Source organism: Trematomus bernacchii, unplaced genomic scaffold (assembly GCF_902827165.1).
Source record: "Trematomus bernacchii unplaced genomic scaffold, fTreBer1.1, whole genome shotgun sequence".
NCBI classification, from domain to species: domain Eukaryota; kingdom Metazoa; phylum Chordata; class Actinopteri; order Perciformes; family Nototheniidae; genus Trematomus; species Trematomus bernacchii.
In genome coordinates this window covers 22,074,039-22,096,082 of record NW_022987973.1, presented here as the reverse complement: position 1 = coordinate 22,096,082, position 22,044 = coordinate 22,074,039, and the positions used below count along the sequence as shown (strand labels likewise).

Genomic DNA, 22,044 nt, shown 5'->3' with positions numbered 1-22,044 from the left:
CAATCAAAGATTTAGATTGGGTAGATGTTCAGTTAAAAATATATAAAGTAAATATACATTAAGATGTACATACATTAATAAATAATACTATATACAGTATATATATATAATTTATAGATGCAAATGATCATGCATGTTTTCAGAAATAATAGAATAAGTTTAGATAAAAGTGGCAGCCATTATTCTTACGACAGTTTGACTTTAATTCCCAAATGTCAAATTAAAAAAATTTGAATATTTTTGTTTGCTTTTAGTGGGGTATTTTAAATGTATGCTTTTGTTTTCATTGAAAGGTTAACACGGATCGAGTCCGAGACGAAATGCACGTTTGGTATCTTAAATGTATTTCAGCAAAGAAAAAGTAAAAATCACGCATGGGATCAGAATGAGACTATACCTAGATGACATGTATAGATATTAACTCAAAATGCACATTGTCTCCAACTAATGTGCAATTCAGCATGTAGGTAAAATTGCTCAACAGGGACATTTGTTCCTCAGAAACCGACATGTCAGGTAGTCCCAGCAGGGATATACAGTAGCCGGTCTGTTGTCTCACCCTTTCGCTATCAGAGCCTCGATCAGCCTGAATGTGGTCGCTCCTTTTGTCTGGATTCCCTTTGGCTTAGAGAGGCGTGAGAATCCGGTCCAAACTATAGAAGTTAGTAAACTAACAAAGCAATTAGTAGCAAAGTTCGTAGGCCATAGGTATAGAGAGCGGATCTGTCTTGTGTAAGATCTCTGTCACGTGGCTCAACACTGCTGTATCTGTGTTCACGTTTGACCTGCTCAGTATCGATATCTCTGATAGCAATCAGTGATTAATGATTCATAGTCGCACACCCCTCGTATAACCCCTACCCCTAACCTTTGCCATCTGCTTTGTTTGGGCTCTTTGGGGTGAAAGTCGTCATTTGAGAGCTCAGGTAGCCTATCTAGGGTGGCTCAAAACTTAGAAACAACTTCTGACTGATCAGTTTGTGAATGCAAATGTTTTAAAAGGTTTTCAAACCATTTTTGTTCAAAATCTAATTGTAATAATCTGACAATTTTCAGTGCCAGAAAATACAGATATTTAGTTTCCCCCAATAGTTTTGTTCCAAGAAAGCTTTCAAAACTGAATATTTTAATTTGGTAAACTTGGGGAGAATTCATATGTAAATTCAACAGACTACCTGTCTACTTCGCCTCATATCTCGTACAACAAAGATGATCCAAAATGGGAAAAAACACTGGGGGAGGTGGTGGAGGAGAGGGTGGGGTTGTCGACATGGATGGGAAAGCTGAGTTTGAAGTCACAGAGGAGTCATTAATGAGACAGGTTGACAGCTCTTTTCTCTCAAGCCTCTTCTTTTCCCAGCACTGTCTCAGTTTCATCCTCACTAGTGCGGCAACCAGTACAATTCTGGGAGGAATTTATTCCCCAATGAAACACAGAATTGTAAAAGCTTTTGGTGTCTTACATTTTAATCAGATCGTTATAGATCCGCCCACCTAGAGATTAGCTTTTTTTTTTTTATCTGCTTGATTTCATATTAAATTTATGGAATTAATTGAAAGAATCAGACTGCGTTGCATGGATTATGTTTTGGTTTGCTCAAATCAGATTCTTGCTCTCTTTGCCAAACAATGCCAAGGTCCAATATGAAAATCATCAGATTCAATATAGTTTGTTGGAAAAGGCTCTGGTAGGATAAGATACATTTATTGAATGACTGAATGCCTGCAAATAATGCAAGAAATACCTGTTTATACAATTTTTCTCCTTGAAGGACCTCCAGACAGAAGCTGCTGCATTAGAAAGCAACACGTCTGGTTCCAGTCATTCACTGGTCAGCCGGACCACTGCTTCCAACCTGACGTCCAACCTGACGTCCAACCTGACGTCTAACCTGACGTCTAACCTGACGTCCAACCTGACGTCCAACCTGACGTCCAACCTGACGTCCAACCTGTCGTCCAACCTGACGTCCAACCTGACGTCCAACCTGACGTCCAACATGACGCCCAACCTGACGTCCAACCTGACGTCCAACCTGACGTCCTCCAGCATGGAGAGCACACCAACCTCCTCTAGAACCCTCAGTTCAGATCAATCATCTTCAACGACAGCTCCATCTAGTCAAACACCATCTAGAACAGTATCACCCAGCCAATCCCCAGGCAACATAGCTAAAACCAGCCGATCACCAATCACCATAACATCAGCTAAACAATCACCAGGCAGCCCATCAGAAGCCAGCCAATCAACAACCCCCAAAACATCAGCCAGCCAATCACCAGGCAGCAAAACAGAAACAAGCCAATCATCAACCACCAGATCATCAACAAGCCAATCATCAGGCATTAGAACAAAAGCTAGCCCATCGCAAACCACCAAAACATCAACCAGTCAACCACCAAGCAGCGCAACACAAGCTAGTCAACCACCCACCACCAAAACATCAACCAGTCAACCACCAAGCAGCGCAACACATAGCAGCCAAGCACCAACCATCAAAACATCGTCCAGCGAATTACCAGGCAGCACAACACAAGACAGCCAATCACCAACCACCAAACCATCTGCAAGCCGATCACACAGCAGCACAACACAAGGCAGCCAATCACCAACCACCAAAACATCTGCAAGCCGATCACACAGCAGCACAACACAAGGCAGCCAATCACCAACCACCAAACCATCCGCAAGCCAATCACACAGTAGCACAACACAAGGCAGCCAATCACCAACCACCAAAACATCTGCAAGCCAATCACCAGGCAGCACAACACAAGCCAGCCAATCATCAACAAGCAGAACATCAGCCAGACAATCACCAGGCAGCACAACACCAGGCAGCCAATCACGAACCCAAAAAGTACCATCCAGCCAATCACAAACAATCACAAGAAAATCATTAGGGACTACAACAATAGCCAGTCAAACACCAACTAAAATATCACCAGCCAGCCAATCACCAACAAAGAAGGCCCCACCTAGCCAGTCTTCAACTAGCACAGCCAAATCCAGCCAATCACCAACTGTCACATTGCCAGCCAGTCAATCAACAATCAGCAATGCCCTTGCCAAAAACGTAGCTGACCACTCAGCAGGCAGTACTACAAAACCTAGCCAATTTTCATCCAGTCAGACACCATTAAGCCAATCATCAACTAGCGCAAAAACATCAAACCAATCATCCCTCGACTCAACCTATTCTAATCAATCACCAAGCACTTTAATAGCAGCTAATACAACCTCAAACAACTCAAACACATCACACCCCATATCGTCAAGCTTGACATCACATAGCCAATCACTGTCCAATTCATCAACATCTGACCAGTCCTTGTTCAACCCATCGCCATCAAACCAATCATCATCTGGTTTACCAGGAAACACATTCAGCAGAGACGGGCCTCAACTTAATATCTCCCTGTTAGCCAGGCAGGGGAAGGAAGCCCTGAGGTCATCGTTTCGCCGGATTGAAGGTATGTTTATAAAGGGTGATATGAAAAATTCATACTTAAAGCCATCAAGTTGTATTATTTGTTATAGTTTTAAGATGGCACAAGAAACAAATGTGAAAAGGGAAGGTTTTTATGTTTTGTGATTTACAGCACTCAAAGAAATGAAGGCATAGTGGACTAATAATAAAATAAACATAAAACATGAATAACACAGCTGTAAAATACATGAATAAAAGTTAAGTTTGAAGGACTTAAGTATTGAACTAAACAGTAATGGTGAATAAGTCTGACAACCCTCAGCATTGCAGGCCGGACAGATGTTCTGCCCAAAATGTCCAATGTTTTTTAAACCCCCTGAAGCCATTTTAGAAGCTCAAAAAACAAGTGTGTCCTCTGTTTAACTTTCCCCTTACAGAATGAACAAAAGGAAAATAGCTTTTATATAATTAATCCCCCCCCCCCATAACCCTCTGTATGTTACCTGGGCTTGTGGGGGACGTGGCTGGCTGAACAGACATGCTGTAAGCCCACCGAGCAGATGGTGCTACTGCAGGATGTGGAGCACTCGTTTGGTGGTGCGTTCAGTGACTGGAACATTTGCTGGGGCCCCATCACTCCGTGTGAGTGCTGACAGATGGGGACTTCCTTTAAGTTGTTACCTGCAGTTTCTCAAAGTTAGCTGTCTGTTGCAGTGGTTGACATAAATTGTCATGTAACAACGTAACAGTCATTTATAATCTTACTTTTTCTTTCTTAGTTTTTAGCCTGAGAAGTTTTAAATGGTTAGGAACAAGAAATCCTGCACACTGTCAGTATTTCTACTCTCTTTATACACTTATGATTTCAATCAGTAGACTTTTATCAAGATTAATATGAAGTACTGTACGGAATAATGAAATTGGGGAAATAAGTTTCAGTAAAAAAGCCTGCAAATGTTAAATTACACACACACACACACACACACACACACACACACACACACACACACACACACACACACACACACACACACACACACACACACACACACACACACACACACACAGCAGTATAATTGTATGTTTGTGTGTTTTCTCTCAGCAGAGCCGTGTGTGTTTCCCTGTCTAAACGGCGGACAGTGCACTCAGTCGGAGTCATGTGACTGCAGCCTGTATCAGGCCACTGGAGACAGATGTCAGACAGGTAAACCACACACCTGATATTCTTCTTTTTAGAAAGTAAAAGTCAATTTTAAAGTTTCTCAGGGGAATAACAATCATCAGTCATTACACAATTATATATACTTTAGAATTGTGGAGTTATATTTACATTGTTACATTTAGCTTCGGTTCAGTTTTTTCAGTTTTATTCAGGGCTTATTATGAGGCCAGTTTTTCAAAGTTTGTTTCTTCATTTGAACTTTAAAATATAAATAACAACATTTTAGGTTTCACCCAACTAAGCAATAACACATCTTATTTCAAGCCAAAAACTACCAGTTTTGTTCCTCACAACTAACAGTGACACAAAAAGCATTATAAATAAATATTTGTATATTTACATTTGGAGTTTTCAAGTCTCGATAACCCCTGTGCCTCTCAGAAACAAAATAATAATAATAATACATTTGATCTGGAGGCTTAACCTTCACCTTACAATCAATAAAATAACCTAAAAAAGGGTAAAAACAGTAGAACCAGACAAAAACACAAAGAGGTTAAACATAAAAGAGGCAAACAATGAAGCATTAAGAACGATACAGTATGTCATGAAGAATATGAAACTCAAGAAGAACTACTTTTCTACGTGAAATGTATTTTGTATGAAGTAATTGACCATCTTTCTTTAGACTGAACTTCAGCGATGGCAAATCCTTTCATACTCTTTCCTTTTTTAACAGTTCCAAATCCTGGCTTTGAGAGGGAGATGACGTGTCGGACGTGGGGTCAGTACAACTTCGAGACCTTTGACGGCCTCTACTACTACTTCCCCGGTCGCTGCACGTACACCCTGCTGAAGGACTGTGAGGAAACCACTCAGGCCAGCATCGTCGTCCAGGTCAGTTCAAACTCAAATAAATCCTCAGAATAGAAGCTGCCCGGACTGCTTTGGTTTGACGCCTTCTTCCAGTTGAGGAAAGTTTGTGCTCGAGGCATATGGCTCTAAAACACTCTCCTCTCTGACTTCTGCAGGGTTCATTCTCAGCCTGAGGGAAAGATTTGCTCTGAAGATTAGCGAAAGCTATCTGGTTATTAGATTCAATTACCATTAAATACTGCAATTACCCACCATGCCTTGAAAGCATCTGCAACAGACCGGGACTTTGTTCCCCTGAAAAGGCTGCAGATACTGTATCTGTGTATTGGAAACCAACCCAAACAGGGAACATGAAAAGATATGCATTATGAATATTGATTGTCCATTAATTCTGGTATTAATGATAAGGAGCACCTCATAAACAAAAGAAAAGAAAAAGTTGCGATTCTCCAAATCTGCCAGGCAGACAGTGTTAAAAGGAGTTGAGATGACATTTTCCTTTGTAGTAGCCAGAGCCACACTTTGCTGGGGAATGTGTGCTACTTAAGTTCAAGTTTCAGCATTTAGACCGGTCATTCAGGGAGAGCTGGGGCATGATCAAAATAACAACTCTCTCAACATCACTTTATCTGTCAAAAAAGAAAAAGTATTTTTAAATCAAAGTAGAGAAAAAGCAGGCTAAGTAGAGACTTTTAAAGTAAACATTTGCATTGCTGTCAACTAAAATATCTCGTAATGATCAAAACCAACAGTGTGTAATTATGTCCCTTAATAATTTGGCTCTCAGCCCCCCTTGGTTCCTACTGAAGAAAACCGTCATAATTAATTACAAATACAGAGTTTATTTTTGACTAAAACAGCTGCTCACTGTATTGTTTAGCAAGCATTACTAAAACAGGATGACATTTTTCAGCAGTGGACTAATCCAGATTTGGATAAGGACAGGTTGTTAGTAGGTGTTTGTGAGCCTCTTAATAAACAAGGGTGGATTCGATGAGTTACCTGACAGATCAAAAAAATGAAATGGACATGTTTTCTTACAGCAACCTGCTGTCAAATCCCTGATGTCTGAGAGTACTTGAATTGAGCGACACGAAAGAACAGGGACTGCTTTACATCCTTGTGATATCATAACTTGTTTATATCAGTACTATGATGGATGTTACTCTCTCTTTACCAAAAATGAAGCCTTTGCTATTTAATTTTCCTGTTGTACTAAAAATGATTCTGCCTGGATTTTAGGAAACCAATAAAAAAAAATCACTGCTGTTAAATCCGAATTTGGAAATGAATGGAGGGAAAACCTCCGTATTATCTCTTAAAAGGAGATCAATATTATCGTCATATAATTTCCATGTTGCATCTTGCTGTTCGCAGGTCCACAATGACCCGGGCTGCAGCTCTGCCCCCTACACCTGCCAACGCTCTGTCAGCCTCTTCCTCCCGTGGGAGGGTGAGGTTCGGCTGCACGCCACCAACGTGACCTACAAGGGCCAAAGGTCAGCAGTGTAGCACAAGACACAACTTAACACCTTGATATCCAAAATGTATTTATTATTTCTACTAAAGTATTTCCTTTATTATATAACATTTTTAGTTTGTATAAGGCTATCCCTCTCTCACACAAATGGAATATGATTTAAAAGTGTATTTCTATATTTCGTTCAAGATTAATGCTGTATATCAGTCAGTGTTAGCTCCCTATAGAAGTGAAGGTGGTACCAGGGTGTATTTCCGCTCTCTGTTTTCAGTTTGCAGCTGCCTCACCACATCCACGACCTGCAGCTGGAGCAGATCTCGCAGTACGTTCTGGTGACGCAGCAGCACGGCTTCACGCTGGCCTGGGAGGGTCGCAGCGGCTCCGTCTACATCAAACTCAGCCCGGAGTTTGTGGGCCGAACCTGCGGCCTGTGTGGGAACTTCAACGCAGACGTCCAGGACGACCTGAAGACGAGTTATGGTATGATCATTTTCAGTCTAGATATGAAACAGTACTTGTAAATGCTAAAATATCTTTTCTGCAAGATATAGTGACAGTAAAAGTAAAGAAAACTAAAATGTGTACAGTTCTGAAGTTTCTTCCTACTACTCTCAATGGGTATTAATTAAACGTATAGTTAGAACCAGCTTCACATTGATATCTAATCATTCAAATGCAGCAAGAGTCATTGGTAGTAAAATCTGACCATGAAGCGTGAGAGCACCACTGCTTGCTTTAAGTTCTCCTGTCACCTGCATCTACCTACATTTGGGTGGATCAGATTATTACCAGTAAGCACTTAACCACATCTAGAAGACTGATTGCAATCTGATCAATCCAACCATCTGAGGATGTGTTCAGGGACCCAGTGAATGCAACACATACAGTCCCAGTGACAGAAATGAACATCAGGAAAGCAAACTTAAAACATGAATCATGCTTTGAAACAAGTTTTTAAATGTATTTCTGTCATTCCCAGGTGTGCTGACTCATGAAATTGAGCTGTTTGGAAACAGCTGGGTGGAGACGGAGCCCCACGAGGCTCGATGTCCCATGGTGCCCTCTGGCTTCTCTTCACCCTGTGATTCAGTGGAAGCTCATGTCCTGCTGGTATGATGCTTCCATGCTACAATGACACGTTTATGCATATATTTTTCGAGTGAAAAACTGAATGTGTTTTGTGCCTGCAGAAAGTGGAAGAGGTGTGTGCAATGCTGCTGGATCCTCCATTTCAGAGCTGCCACGACTTTGTCAGCCCTCTGTCCTACATGGCCAGCTGCTCCAACGACCTCTGCATGTGAGAACACCAGATTCCTGTTGAGATACCATTTAATTTGTCCTATGGTGGCCTAATGATCAAATGTCAGGATAGCACAGAAATCAAAGGCTTTATTGTCATATGTAGCTACAGTAGCTACAGTGTAGAAATGGCAATGGAAATCTTAAGTACAAAGGTCCTCAAACAACATTTGGAGAGGAGCTAGAGACACGTCAGCCATCCACTGCGCCATCTTTCTACTTAAATCGTAAACATTAATCCATTGTGGATCATTACTATCTATGTTTTGTATTAATTGAGCTTAAAAAAACTGAAATCTTTACAAAGGTACCTCAGTGGCCAACTTAAAAATACAATTTTCCTGCACTGGGTATTTTGAATCTTTAACATCTATAGTTCAAGCTGCAGTAAAATGTAAGGTGTTGCTAGGTGTCATTCTTCTTCATGTTTTGAGATCTCTTGGATTTCTCCGTTACAGTCCAGGTCCACAAAGAATAATGTGGCCACTTTTAGTTACTCTCTTGTTTGAAATGATCTCACTAATAGCTTTCTCAGTTGTGTCTTTTGGTGGCTCAGGTCCATGAACCTGAACCTGCCGTCCTTCTGTGAGTAATATTAGCCATGATAGTCAGTCTGTTAACTTAAGTAATGTGTAACAGAGACGGGTGATAAAGACAAAACAGTTTACTGTGTTCAGACAAAAATCAGATGACTGATACAGCCATACAACAAACATACTCAGCTTTACATTTAAAGCCTATAGTTGGGAGATGTACTAATTAACTACGATGGAGACGCAGCTGCTGTGTAGTTATTTCTTAGTTTAGCATACCTGGCTCCTGGCTCCTGGCTCCGCTCAATGAGTCCTTCTCTGTTCGTTACTTTGTTGAAGGTCGGATCCCAACGGGGATGTGGTATGCCAGGTGTTCAGCGAGTACGCCCGGGCCTGTGCCCACGCTGACCACCCACTGCACGACTGGAGGCAGCACATTCCTCAGTGTGGTACGTTTTTCCAGGTGTTGTAAACTGTGTGCCTCTGAGCTGCACATTTCAGGTCGACTGAACAAAACACAATATGAATTTATGCTAATTTCCATCACTGCATGGTATACGGAAATATATTATAGTTACTGAAAAGAATATGACTTATCACATAACATTGCAAAGTTATTGTAGTTTTGCTGACCTTCATATTGTATTCCTGAAAGGTTGACACAGATATAGAAATCATAATTACTTGAAAATGTATTCTTTATTTGCCTTTTGTGAAAGCAGTGCAACTCTGGTGGTGGGTGTTGTGGAGATAAGGGAACTCAGAGAAGATACCTTATTAAATTAGAATACAGTGTAAAAACGTACTTAGCTTACAAATGTTAAAGTTGAACTGACTGCTATAGGCACAGGACAATTTATAATCAAATTATTATAATAATTATAATAATTATAACTACAATTATTTACATCTATCAGACACATAGGCTACTGCCATAGCCTCCCTATAAGCCACGTTAGCTTAAGAACCGTTAGCTTAATGTGGCTAAGGTTAGCTGCTGTAGAATTAACTTACAGATGTTGCTTAAAATTCAACTGAAAACAACACACATTCAACATTTCTGTTAATGTTGTGAACATATTATGATATGTTATCTCAATGTTTTGTTTCAATATCTTTAGTAGGAACTGAAAACTCACTAAAATGGTATTTCTGTATCAGCTCTCTAACGAAACCGCTAGCCTATTGTTGCTAAGGTTAACTGCACCAGATCATTTTTCTAGTTTTTGCAAGTTTGCAAACGACAGAAAGGTTCGTGAATTTAACGTTGCATAACAGAAAAAAACGTGTCTTACTTTTAATCAAGCCAACAGATAAGCTGGACTTATTATGAATTAGCTATATTTGTCAATAGATATACTACAACGTCACTTGTGGCAGACATGATATCTCTAGGCACAACAGGTGTCAATTTTCGGTCATATAATTCTATTCCCAGTCTTTTCAGTAGAAAGTTTATGACATCCGTGTTGTGTTTAATTTTTTGCGACCAGCAAAGCAGTGTGCCCTTGGTCTGCAGTACAGGGAATGCATCAGCTGCTGCCCAGCGTCCTGCAACCTGGAGCGGACATGCATCGACAGCAAACTGGCCTGCCTGGATGGATGCTACTGTCCTGATGGTGATTTTCAAATCAGAGTCTATTATCTGTCGTAGATGCTGCAAATACACCTTTTATTACTGTTTCTGTCGTGTCTTCCAACCTTAAAGGGGGCCTATCATGCAAAATGCACTTTGTGATGTCTTTTATACATACATATGTGTCCCCGGTGCGTCGGGGAACTCACGCAGCGTCAGAAAATAAAACCCTCTCTCTTTTCCTCCGTACTCAAATCTTTTAAAAACGGGTGTACAACGAGCGGAGACAGATTCCATCCGAACTGACGTCAAATCGGCAGCGGACCCACAGAAAGTTGCTATCAGAAACAATGCCTGACGTGTTTTGGACGTAATCTTGTCTTTGTTTACATTAGCAAGCCTCGCTAACACTCAGAGCTAACCTGTACTGGAGAGCACATGTGTTTAAAAAGCAGGAAATAACAAAAGAACTCACCTTGTGATAAACCCGCAAGAGAAAAAGCATTTGAGCTCCATACTGTTTCAGAAATAATCCTTGATGTGGTTTAAACAGGATGGCGTTTTATCACAGCAGAATTTAACTTTATCTCCGGTAGAATTCTGATCAGGCATTAGTTCCGCCTCCTCCTCTTCTTTTTTTTGTTCAAGCTAAGGACCCAAGATCCGCGTTTCTCTAACAGGGCTTCAAAAGAGGGGTTTGAGCAGTATGAGGGATGGCTACAATGGGTGAAATGTTTGGTATTTTGAAAAAAAAACTTCACAGACATGTTTTGTATAGGTATGGCCCTACAATATATGTTTCAAATATAGCATGATAGGTCCACTTTAAAATAAATCACGTTTCCTCGGCATAAATGAATAATTCATGAATTATTCTAGGGCAAAATGAAGCTTGATAATTTCTCTATGTCTGTCTACACTTTTGCCTTTCCTAGGTATGATCTTCGAAGATGGAGGCTGTGTAACGCCTTCCGACTGTCCTTGCGAGTACCACGGCATGTTTTATCCTTCTGGACAGACGCTGCAGGAGGAGTGCAACAACTGGTGAGCAGTGTTTAACTCCGGTTTTAAAGTAGGATAAAAACTTTGATTCACCTGTTGGAACGCTGTCCTTATATTGCACAAAAATGTGTGCGAGGAGAACCAGCTTCATGTGTTTTTGGACAAAACATGAACACATGTTAGACTATGTTACATTAGATGTCGTCATCATCATCTATTAGCAAAAACAAAAAGCAGGTTATTGTTCTGCAGATTCTATGCAGTCCTTTTAATCTTCTCAGATCTGACCACCTGGGCTCTGTGTGTCCAGTTTCTATCAGCGATCCTGCTGATTAGTACAGCCTTTCATGTTCCACCTGTTGAAGTCTCTGCTTTCTGTTTCAGCACATGTGTTGGTGGAGTGTGGAACTGCACCGACTACAGCTGCCCAGGTTTGTGCCTTCCCTCTGTGGGTGGTTTAACTTTAGCTCAAACTGTGCTGCAGGTCACATTCATGGGTGTGGATTGTTTTTTTATTTGGAAAGACATTACTTAAGGTACTGGTAAGAAGAACATACTGTGATAGCAAATGTTAAAAACGATGTCTCCTATTTTCGAAGGCAACGTATTTTGACATTACCCACTGGAGCTGTGTTTGAGAACGCAATGTCGGAATCATTCGGACCAGTCATCAAACTGACTTTACCCTGCCAGCTCCCTAGTACCACGTTTTTCTAATGTTCGATTGGGCCCATGTCTGAGTAAAAATTGATTATTTTCCAGAGCATTCACAGCAAGCGAGTGAGGGTGTTGTTGTTGTTTCTATCATGGCTTGTATGAACCCTGAGGAAAATAAAAGTAGAGGAAAGTAGAAGGGCTATTTTTTAAGAAAACGGCAAGGAGAATGTCAAACATAGTTAATGACGCAATTTTGAAATTCCTGTAGGTATGGGTCAATGCCAAAATCATCTGAAATAGTTAAGGAACAGCAACGCTACCTGTGAGTTTTATAACAAAGTTTATCTGAATGCAGAAGTTTCCTAGTTAGTTAAGAAGGAAGAAGTTATCTCCTAAATTTTGAAGAGATCAAAAAGTACTTGCAGATTAAAGCAAGAAAGCTCCAGGGCTCCTAGTTAGGTAACAAAAAAGGAGAAAGCTCCCTAATTTTGGCCCAAGCTATCTATAATTTTATGTTAAGAAAGCATTGTTTATTGAGAAAAGATAAAGGAGGTGACATCCCAGGAAAGTGTGAAGACAGGAGCTTTTTAGGTAGAAAGTAAGGAAGGAGGAGGATTACCAGCCAGGAATGAGACATGCAGCGAGGACGGATAAAACTTATATTTTAGGGCCAAGGTAATCATTGAAAGTGTCTCTCTCTCTCTCTGCAGGCGAATGCTCGGTGACTGGCGATATGTATTTTCAGTCCTTTGACGGGCGGATCTACACCTTCCCTGCAACATGTCAGTATGTCCTCGCCAAAAGTCACAACTCAGGGAAGTTCACAGTCACCATCCAGAACGCCCCCTGTGGAGCCGTGAGTTGGCGTTTAATCTGCATGATGTTATCTATCCACCCTCTTGTTGAGTTCCTTTCTTTTCCTGCTTTTGAGAGAAATATCTTTACATCTCAAACTCTTCTACTTCCACAATTAGCCTCTGCAAGTGTTCACCTGTCTTGGCTTACAGGGTTTATGCAATTTGTCTGTCATGTAGATCATATCGGTATTCAAGTGCTCAATAATCCCTGCTGAGGCCAGGTCATTTTTGTTCAATGCTTAGGGAATTGAAAGCCTTCTGGAAATGTCAATCAAACCCGGGCAGATAATGAGCATGAAAAGCAACAAAAGACTGGGAGCTTCTTCTCTCCCCTCTCACTGAGCCTTTCGTCTCCCAGCTGATCTTGAGCTGCTCGGCAAACGGGCAATGTAGGGGAGGAGGCGAGATATAAGATGTCCCACTCATCAGAGCAGAGGCCCGAGACCTCTAACAGCCAAGTGAACAGGATTACCTTATCTGGCCTGGCTGACAGAGCTGTGGACGGCTTTGTAGTGAGGAGGGAGGTGAAGAGAGGCACTGAAGGGGTGGGGGACTTGGACAGAGAGAAGGTTATGCGCAAAACAGGAGGTGAATGATGGGAAGAGTAAAAGGAGGAGGAGGGGGGGTGCTAAAACCTTTCGGCTATGAGGCTCTGCCACCTATGAAAGAGACGATTCATAGAGGCAGATCACTAACTGTCAGCGATGGGCAGGTTTCCTTACTTTAACAATATCGGAGCGGCAGATTAACTAATCATACTCTGTAGTACATTTTTTAAGTACTTCCATGACACTGGCATGTTTGAAATCCAAAATGTACAATATGCTTACATAATATGATGCACTGTCTGATACGTGTTGAGTGTTAAGTTTGTCTTGACAAAGGAGTGTGTAACTGCGTCAATGTTTCATAGTTTTATAAACCCCTGTAGTGTTTTGGTTATGAAGCTCAAACCTGTGTTTATTGTTCCAAATGGACTTGCAAGAAGGGTTTGCGCTACGTACACTAAGAACTATTTAAATGTAATATGCAGACTTACCACTGAAACTATATACATAGTACACATAATATTAAGTTGAACCTATTTCAACTTAATATTATTGCTTTCAACTAACCTAATATAGTTATATGAAATGTGTTGACATAATACACTTAAAGTCAACTTTTCAGTGCATTATGTTCACTGAACACATTGTTCTAAATTACTTCATTGCTTACCTTGTCACACCACTTTTATCACTTTCATTTTGAGCTTGACTAACAGTAATGCTGTAACCTTATAGACCAACCCATAGACAGAAGGACTAAGTTGAACAAGTTTCAAGTAGACAGAAACACAAGTGCGTATCCCAGAAATACCTTTAAAAAGGTACACGGTGGGAAATAAGAACCAGAGTGTTTTGTTAAATGATAGTGTTCAGTAAGAGGCTGAACTAAACAAAAACAGACATGCTAACTCCCACAGGCTGGTGCTAGCTAGCCAGCTAACAACTGAACAGTTGGCACAGTGCATTGGCTGTAAAGGGTGAATAAACACATAGTGAATACAATGTTGAAGCTACTGTATGAACACACTTAAGGAATCATCACAATTGCAAAACCAGAAGGGTTTAACATCTTTCATCAGTTTTAATCGAATACCTTAGTTTGAATTTTCGAGTACTTCTTCTACCACCACTTTTCTATGATTATAGTGTGAGTAAGTTTCCATTCACTTCTTGGTTCCTCTCTAATCTATCTCTTTCTCTTTCTCTCTGTCTCATTTACCACTATCTCCCTCATTGTGTGTCCTGTTGCGTATCTAAATTGCTGCTACTGTTTGGGATAATGCCAGCCTGCCTTATCCAGCCATCTTGTCTCAATTGCAGAATTTGGATGGGGCCTGCATCCAATCAGTTAACCTGGTTATTGACGAGGATCCAAGAACAGAGATTACACTGAGCCACGTTGGCGAGGTCTTCATGGCAGGACAGTACCGCATCTCTCTGCCGTATTCTGACGGTAACTTCCTACCCTTTTATCCCTTTTTTTACTTTCGACATCCAGCGCCAGCATTATTCCAGCACTATGCAATTCTAGACGGATTGAATGACAGCTGTGCCATTGAACAGATTTTTTCCTAATACTAGCGCTTGCATTGTGTTTCACAAAATGCTGTCCCTCTGAGTATTTATTATTCCCTTTTTACACCAATGTTTTCACTGTCTGCCGCTGTCTGTTGATGGAGTGAACAGCCTTTTGTTTGATTTGTGATGAACTGTGTGAGAATGATCTGATGTTTTGGTACCTTAAGGAATAAGAAAACAACACCTATATCTTCTGTTCTGAAGAAATACATTTCTGACTATATACTAGTTTACAGTCAATCAATTAATCAGTCGATCAGTCAATAAATCAGTCAATTAGTCAGTCAATATGTCTTTAAGTCATATGGAAATAAAAATGATACACAACAAAAGAAAAAAAAGACGATATCTGAAACTACTTTCAGCACCACATTATTCAATTGCTCTTTTGAAAGCCAGTCATTTAAGCAGTTATTAGGAAAATCATGTATTTATTATATGTTTTCTATCAAAGTCAATTTGATGTGTTTAGTTAGCTTATGAATACGGATGTAAAACAAATGTCATTTTCTTGTGCATACATGAATGGAAATGCACCTTGTATTATCTCATCTACCACCATCTTAAAGCCATACTCCCTCATCTCTCCCAGACATCTTCCACATCCAGGAGCTGTCGTCCATGTTCCTCCAGGTGAAGACGGCGTTCGGCCTGCGCCTGCAGTACAGCTGGAAGGAGTTCCGCCTCTACCTGCAGGCCGACGAGCAGTGGAAGGACGACACGGTGGGCCTGTGTGGCACCTTCAACGGCAACATCCAAGATGACTTCCTGTAAGTGTGTGACGGCCCAACTTTGACCCGTCCCGCGCCCTCTTCTAACCCCCCCCCCTCCTATGTTTAAAAGAGAGAGCATGCTCCTGTTTCAGAGGTGGACAGGGAGGTGATGGTGAAGTGCTCTCTCTCTCACACTCGCTCTCTGTAATGCACACTGGTTTGGCGGCTCGGCATCAAAAGCCTCGCTCTCTGATCAGCTTTTTAAGGCGGGCCAGATGAGCGCCCAACTGGACACGCCACTTCAACAAGGAATTTACTGTTAGTGGAATAGGGGCTCCACTGTACCTCGTTGTAATGGCCCACCATAAAGGGCGGATGTTGTCTAACAGCTGTAAATGGATATACATCACAGTTTGAGACTGAAGTGGTCGTATCCTACTAGGAAGAAAACTGGAACTCACTTTGCCTGAAGATCTCCAGAAAGGACTTTGCATCCTTTAGGATAAAGTAGTTCAAATATAAGGATTAACAGTTGTTTTAGACACTTTTATTGGCCAAAACAAATGGGAGAGTTAGTCAGAAACTCAGACAGTGGTAGCTCCTTCTTAAAAGCAGAGGTGGGAACCTGCAATGTCTATAACTAGTAGTACAGTACATATTATTCCGGCTCCCCTTTTAAAGGTTACAAGAATATGTTTATCTTTACAAAGACTGAATTTAATTTAATAATGAGTGCTGCTTTTCTCTGGGTTTATCTTCCACGTATTAACAGGAAAGTACCTCATTTAAATGAGATCATGGCACTAAACAGATCTTATCACAAGGTTACTAGAGGTAGAAGTAGCTTGTTGTGCTATAGCTAGTGCTAATGCTAATGTTGTTGTTGTAGCACAATAGGCTTGATGATGCTTACCAGTAGGCTATTGGGGTAGTTAGTAAAAAAAGTGGCGCGTTACCCCGAACACTGATGCTTACACTTTCAAAGTGGAAATGTTGAGAAACAAGTCGAAACAATAGGGAGTATTAACACAACAATTCAAAGGCGGCACTGACAGGGGTACAATGTATAGTACGACCCTGAGACTCAACAAAACAAAATAAGCTAGCTGGTTTCTAGCTCCATGTGATGAATCTGTGCTCCTGTTTTCCTGCAGATCTCCATCAGGTATGATTGAAAGCACTCCTCACCTGTTTGGAAACGCCTGGAGGGTCTCGTCAGCCTGTTCCACCACTCTGAGTACGCCTCAGCTCGACCCCTGTGATACACACCAGCAGGCCGGTCAGTTCCTCTCATGCTGTTAGCTCTCCCTATTTCAAAAAGTATAGTGTTAGATGTTGTTTTCCTTTTTATATATCTTTAAACCACTTTTAAATATCTAGAGCGTTATTAACTTACCTAAATATGAATGTATAAACATACTGTAGACACGTGCATATACATGGATGTGTTTGAATCAGCCTGGATTTCAAATTCATTCCTAAATATAAATGTGCAGTGCTACACTTTTTGTTTGTATATTTTAGATACAGGAGTTAGGAATTGTGCATATAGTACTAACTTGCTGCTCCTTGCCCTGCTCAGTGGCTTACGCCTCAGAGATGTGTGATGTGCTGAACCAGGATCTGTTCTCCGCCTGCCACGAGTACCTCAGCCCGACATCCTTCCATCAGCAGTGCCGCTCAGACACCTGTAAGTGCGGGACGCCCTGCCTCTGCTCTGCGCTGGCCCACTACGCTCGCCACTGCCGCAGGTTCTCCATCATCGTTGACTTTCGGTCACAGATACCGGACTGTGGTGAGTAATCAGCAGCTGACTTTATAATAAATGTATTCCTTTATGTCTTAATCATATTGCACCGGGAGGCACAGGTATAAAGGGTACTGTCCTTCACATCTGATTGGTGTTGCTTGTAAAACTTGTAAGATTATTTGAGAGAAGGGAAAGTATAAAGTAAGTAATATGCAACCCAGTCTCACGGCATTTCGTGTTATAGTCACGACATGTAATCTATTGATTCGTGTTCACCAACACGATTTTCCCCTTTTTTTCGTGTCACACAGAACGATTTTAAAAGCAATGTATTCTATTGGTAGTATGTTTCGTGCCTGCACCACGTCTTTTTGTCCGGTCGGGTCTTGGAAGATCGGAAGCTGTGTGGTTCTTTTTTTCCTTCTAATTTGTTATTATTTTCTAAATAACACACTGTTATTTACTCAACAATAACACACAATTATCCTTGTTTTTATTTATTTGTTTAATTCTATAATATCAGGCTTTTTTGCCGTCCGGCAGGAACTGAATTTCAAAATAAAGTCACCGGAAACAGACGTAGGCGATACACACCCACTGAACTGATTACCCAAGATCCTCAGCTATGGTTGAAGCTCGGTGATTCGATGTTTTAGCCACTATGCACGTTGGGATATGGTGTTAATGCGATATGAAATAACTATCAACAGAATTGCGTTGCCAGGCAACAGCTTGGGGTGAAAACAGTATTTCCGGTCTCGAAGTTTGCATCGTAATCTGCAGTACTCATCAACTAAAAACATCAGTTTATCCTTGTTAATTACACAACATTGATTGGTTTAAATTGTGTACAATGCTTTTGTGTTTTCCCCCTTCGATTCGGAGAAACAAATAGTTTTTTTGCTGTTTAGGGTGGCCGAAGACACTACACTACCTATAATCCTCAGTTATCGTTTGGGACTACATTCCCTTTGCTTGACAAACGCCATGATTAATCTTCAAGCTCTGTGATTGGATAGGTTACGCTGAGCGTCAAACAGCTCTTTGAAATGGAATGAAACCACGGCAGACTATCCAAAACTGGACTCGAACGTGTCCAGCCCCACAATAAATTATACTTTATGAAGATGTTACATTACATTACATTACATTACATTACATTACATTACATTGCATTTAGCTGACGCCTTTATCCAAAGCGACTTACAATGACCAATTACAGGGACATTCTCCCTGGAGTAACTGAGGGCTAAGTGCCTTACTCAAGGGCACACTAGTGGTGGTGTTCCAGGCTTCCAATCTTCAGCCCACCTCACTATCCATTAGACCACCACTACCCCTTACAAATAACACACAGCATACAATGCCATAATAACTTTGTATTATTAGTGTAGGACACTTATGTATGTATAACATCTGAAGATGTGTAGTTTTATTCATGTTTTCACATAATGTTACAGGATATTGCTAAATTATTTCACATATTGTAGTTCTACACATTAATATCTGAGGTATATCCGTCATTTAATGGTAAGCTATTCTGATTCCATAGATGTGTGTACTACGGTGGCTGAGAGGTGCAATCGACAATTACAAAGTGTGAAACAAAACGATTTAACATTAACAAAAACAAATTAACAAGATGCAAAACACTTTTACAAAGCTAGAGACAAATTGTGTCGAAACACTTTAACATTTGCCGAAACACTTTAACATTTGCCGAAACACTTTAACATGTGCCGAAACACTTTAACAAACTAGAGAATCAAACCGGAAAGGGAATGCCCATCATACCAGAAGTGACGTGCAAGTGATTGACACAAATTTAAGTTTGTTTTGGCGGATAGACCGCCGGTGTGCGAGATTAACTGTTTTTTTTAATTAAATGGTTTATAGCAGGCAGATGTAGGGGGCGTGGCCTTCGACTTAAATACAAATTTCGATCGCTTCTTCTGTCGTTTACATAAATCTTTTGGCATATTTGGCTCGATAGGAACACTTTGATGCACATTCAGTACCAGTGTGTGAGGTTGTGGTTACGATGGCGATATCCGGACGCGTACAGCGAGGACTACAAAAAGACAAACGAGGTGACTGGGGATGTCTGTTCAAAACATTGCGAGCTCCAATAAATCATTTAAACCAGCTATTGTTGCCAGAGTTATTACTGAATATCGTTCTTAATGTGATACCAAGTCCATCTGAGACCTGTGTACACCTTCAGACAGCCTCCAAGTGAAGCGTACGTTGTTAACTCACAGTTTGAAAGCAGCGTGGAGAAGTCTTCAGCTGTGGTAAACTGTGATCGCCCAGGTTAAACTGGGATCCGCCCAGGTTAAACTGTGATACGACTTCTGTGGCTATCTACCAGCGATCATGTTTAATATGAAAGACTACACACACATTTATCCCTTATAAAAACGGTATTCTGCAGCACTCATCCAGATAAGATGTGACTGTGTTAACTCGTTTTGTAAAGATAGCAGCAGAAATGTCATTGCTGCATGTGCAGGGATATTTAGACTTTAAAATGCTGGTTGGTCATGAATGTTGGTCTCGGCAAACAATATTAGGAATCCTCTGTTCAAACATATTCAGTGTCCATCGACATGAAAATAACAAAAAAGTTCATGCTTGACTCAAACCCTAACCCAACAGTAAAAATCACTCGAGCCCTGCGCGTTATGAGTGCGCCGCGGATCAATACGACGTATTGAAACACCACAGCTGAGTTTGTTACATTAACATTGTTAAAAAGTTCCAGAAAAATGCAACCCGACCATCATTTATAATGTGAGCGAATGTATGTACACTTTAAGCCATATAATATATAATATACATATTATAGTAGGCATTTGCTTAGAAATAGTATACTGACTGAGATCTGTATCAAGCCTTAAGACCCACCGAGATCAGATATCCTAGTGTATCAGCCTGCGAGCCCACATTATGTTGTGATAAGTGTTAATTTTACATATAAATGTGTTCTAGTGCACACATAAAGTTCCAATATGCAAATCAGGCCATGTGTTTCATTGTAGTAGCTAGGTATAATCATCACAGACAGATGGAAAGACAACAATAACAAGGAATTAATATTAATATTACGAAGTTACACAGAAATAGATACAAAATAAGAAAAAAGGCGCGCGCGCGGCATTTGTTTTCAGAAGATATTAAGATACTGTCGTCCGTTCCGGTACTGCGGTCAACTCAGCCGTCTCTGTATATATACTTTGTGTTTACACTGTGCAGATGTAGAATGATGAGTTCATATGCAAATTCAAACCACCCTTTTAACCCCGTCCCTCTCTGCAGCGGTCACCTGTCCCCCCACCATGCAGTACGGGACCTGTGTGTCGTCCTGCCAGCGCCGCTGCTCCGCCCTCTCCATCCCGCAGCACTGTGGGGAGGAGTGTGAGGAGGGCTGCGTCTGCCCCCAGGAAACCTTCTACAACCATCGAACACACACCTGTGTGCACAGGTAAGAACGGCCGAGGTGGTGGGGGTATAAATTAAGAAAAAAAACAACCCTTTTCTAACTGCTGATCAAACAAACAAGCAGAGAAAGCGAGATGCAATGTGTATCACTGTAAGAGGTTCTTTTTTATTACACTTAATATTTATTTTATTTGAATTTAGGCAGGAGGGAATGAGTGACCATGTGTCCTTGTTGTGAATCGGGCCAGCTCTGCCTGTTGTGAAAGGTTTTGAAGCCTGGAGTCACTCCACCAAACAAATCCTCTCAAAGTGATATTTGTATCTGCTCTGAAGTTTAGGTCAGCCTTTAAGTGGAGAGCCTTGTATCTCTCCTGCAGACGCTACAGAGCCAGAGGACCTCGGTAATTGTGCTCTCCCTTTCAGCCTGCTCTGCCCTAAAAGACATGCAGCTTAATTCCTCTTAAATGTCCCAGGTTTTTACATCCTAGTGCAGCGCGGTGACTTACTTACCATGTGATAGAGTTACATCAAGGAATTCACCGTGAAACCCCCCTTTTATTCCCGCTCGGGCTGGGGACGACACAGATATCTGATAACCAGTGAGAAAGAATTTGTAGTACAGAGGCCAATGTGTGGCGCTGGCCTATATGTTACAGGGCTTTCAGCCTCTGCTAAGCACCGTTTACCTCAACGTAGATAATTATTTTACATTTTTACAATGAAAAATCGCCCCAAAAAGGTGACGTTTTTTAGAGTAAGTATGTTGTGGATTTGACACTTTACGGACTAATTTCCCCTCCTAAAGCCTGCTTATCTGTCCCCTATCCACTTACCTGTAATACTCTGTTTAAGGTAACACAAAGCCCTCTTTAACATTACTCTTTACACAATAATGAACAAACTGAGCAGTGTCTAGTTTACATCCCCAAAGCCTGGTGTGTCATTATGGCTTCAGGGGTCTTCGAAGGTCTTTCGGACATCCGATTTAAAGCCTTTTGCTTATGCTGAGATGTACAATGCAATGGTGCACAACAAACAATCTCTGCATCTGTTTTTCTCTCTCAGTCACATGTATGCATCAGTAATTATTCATCGGTCAACTGTTTCTGTGTGCTTTATTTTTGTTATTGTACAAATGATT

The 22,044-nt window shown here is 41.0% G+C and overlaps 1 protein-coding gene across 1 annotated transcript in view; it reads left to right on the top strand.

Annotated features, from left to right (window-relative positions):
- The first annotated feature begins 3,991 nt into the window (after positions 1-3,991).
- The window catches only part of otog (otogelin), a 49,954-nt gene continuing 31,901 nt past the window's right edge, over positions 3,992-22,044 (top strand). Inside the window, exons 1-17 of the mRNA XM_034116372.1 lie at positions 3,992-4,073; positions 4,534-4,635; positions 5,333-5,490; positions 6,847-6,968; positions 7,221-7,429; positions 7,929-8,059; positions 8,140-8,246; positions 9,121-9,230; positions 10,275-10,400; positions 11,293-11,401; positions 11,744-11,790; positions 12,727-12,872; positions 14,742-14,874; positions 15,592-15,769; positions 16,867-16,991; positions 17,295-17,507; positions 20,781-20,946. Coding sequence (XP_033972263.1) covers positions 3,992-4,073; positions 4,534-4,635; positions 5,333-5,490; positions 6,847-6,968; positions 7,221-7,429; positions 7,929-8,059; positions 8,140-8,246; positions 9,121-9,230; positions 10,275-10,400; positions 11,293-11,401; positions 11,744-11,790; positions 12,727-12,872; positions 14,742-14,874; positions 15,592-15,769; positions 16,867-16,991; positions 17,295-17,507; positions 20,781-20,946 — 2,264 coding nt within the window. The remainder of the gene's footprint in view (positions 4,074-4,533; positions 4,636-5,332; positions 5,491-6,846; positions 6,969-7,220; positions 7,430-7,928; positions 8,060-8,139; positions 8,247-9,120; positions 9,231-10,274; positions 10,401-11,292; positions 11,402-11,743; positions 11,791-12,726; positions 12,873-14,741; positions 14,875-15,591; positions 15,770-16,866; positions 16,992-17,294; positions 17,508-20,780; positions 20,947-22,044) is intronic.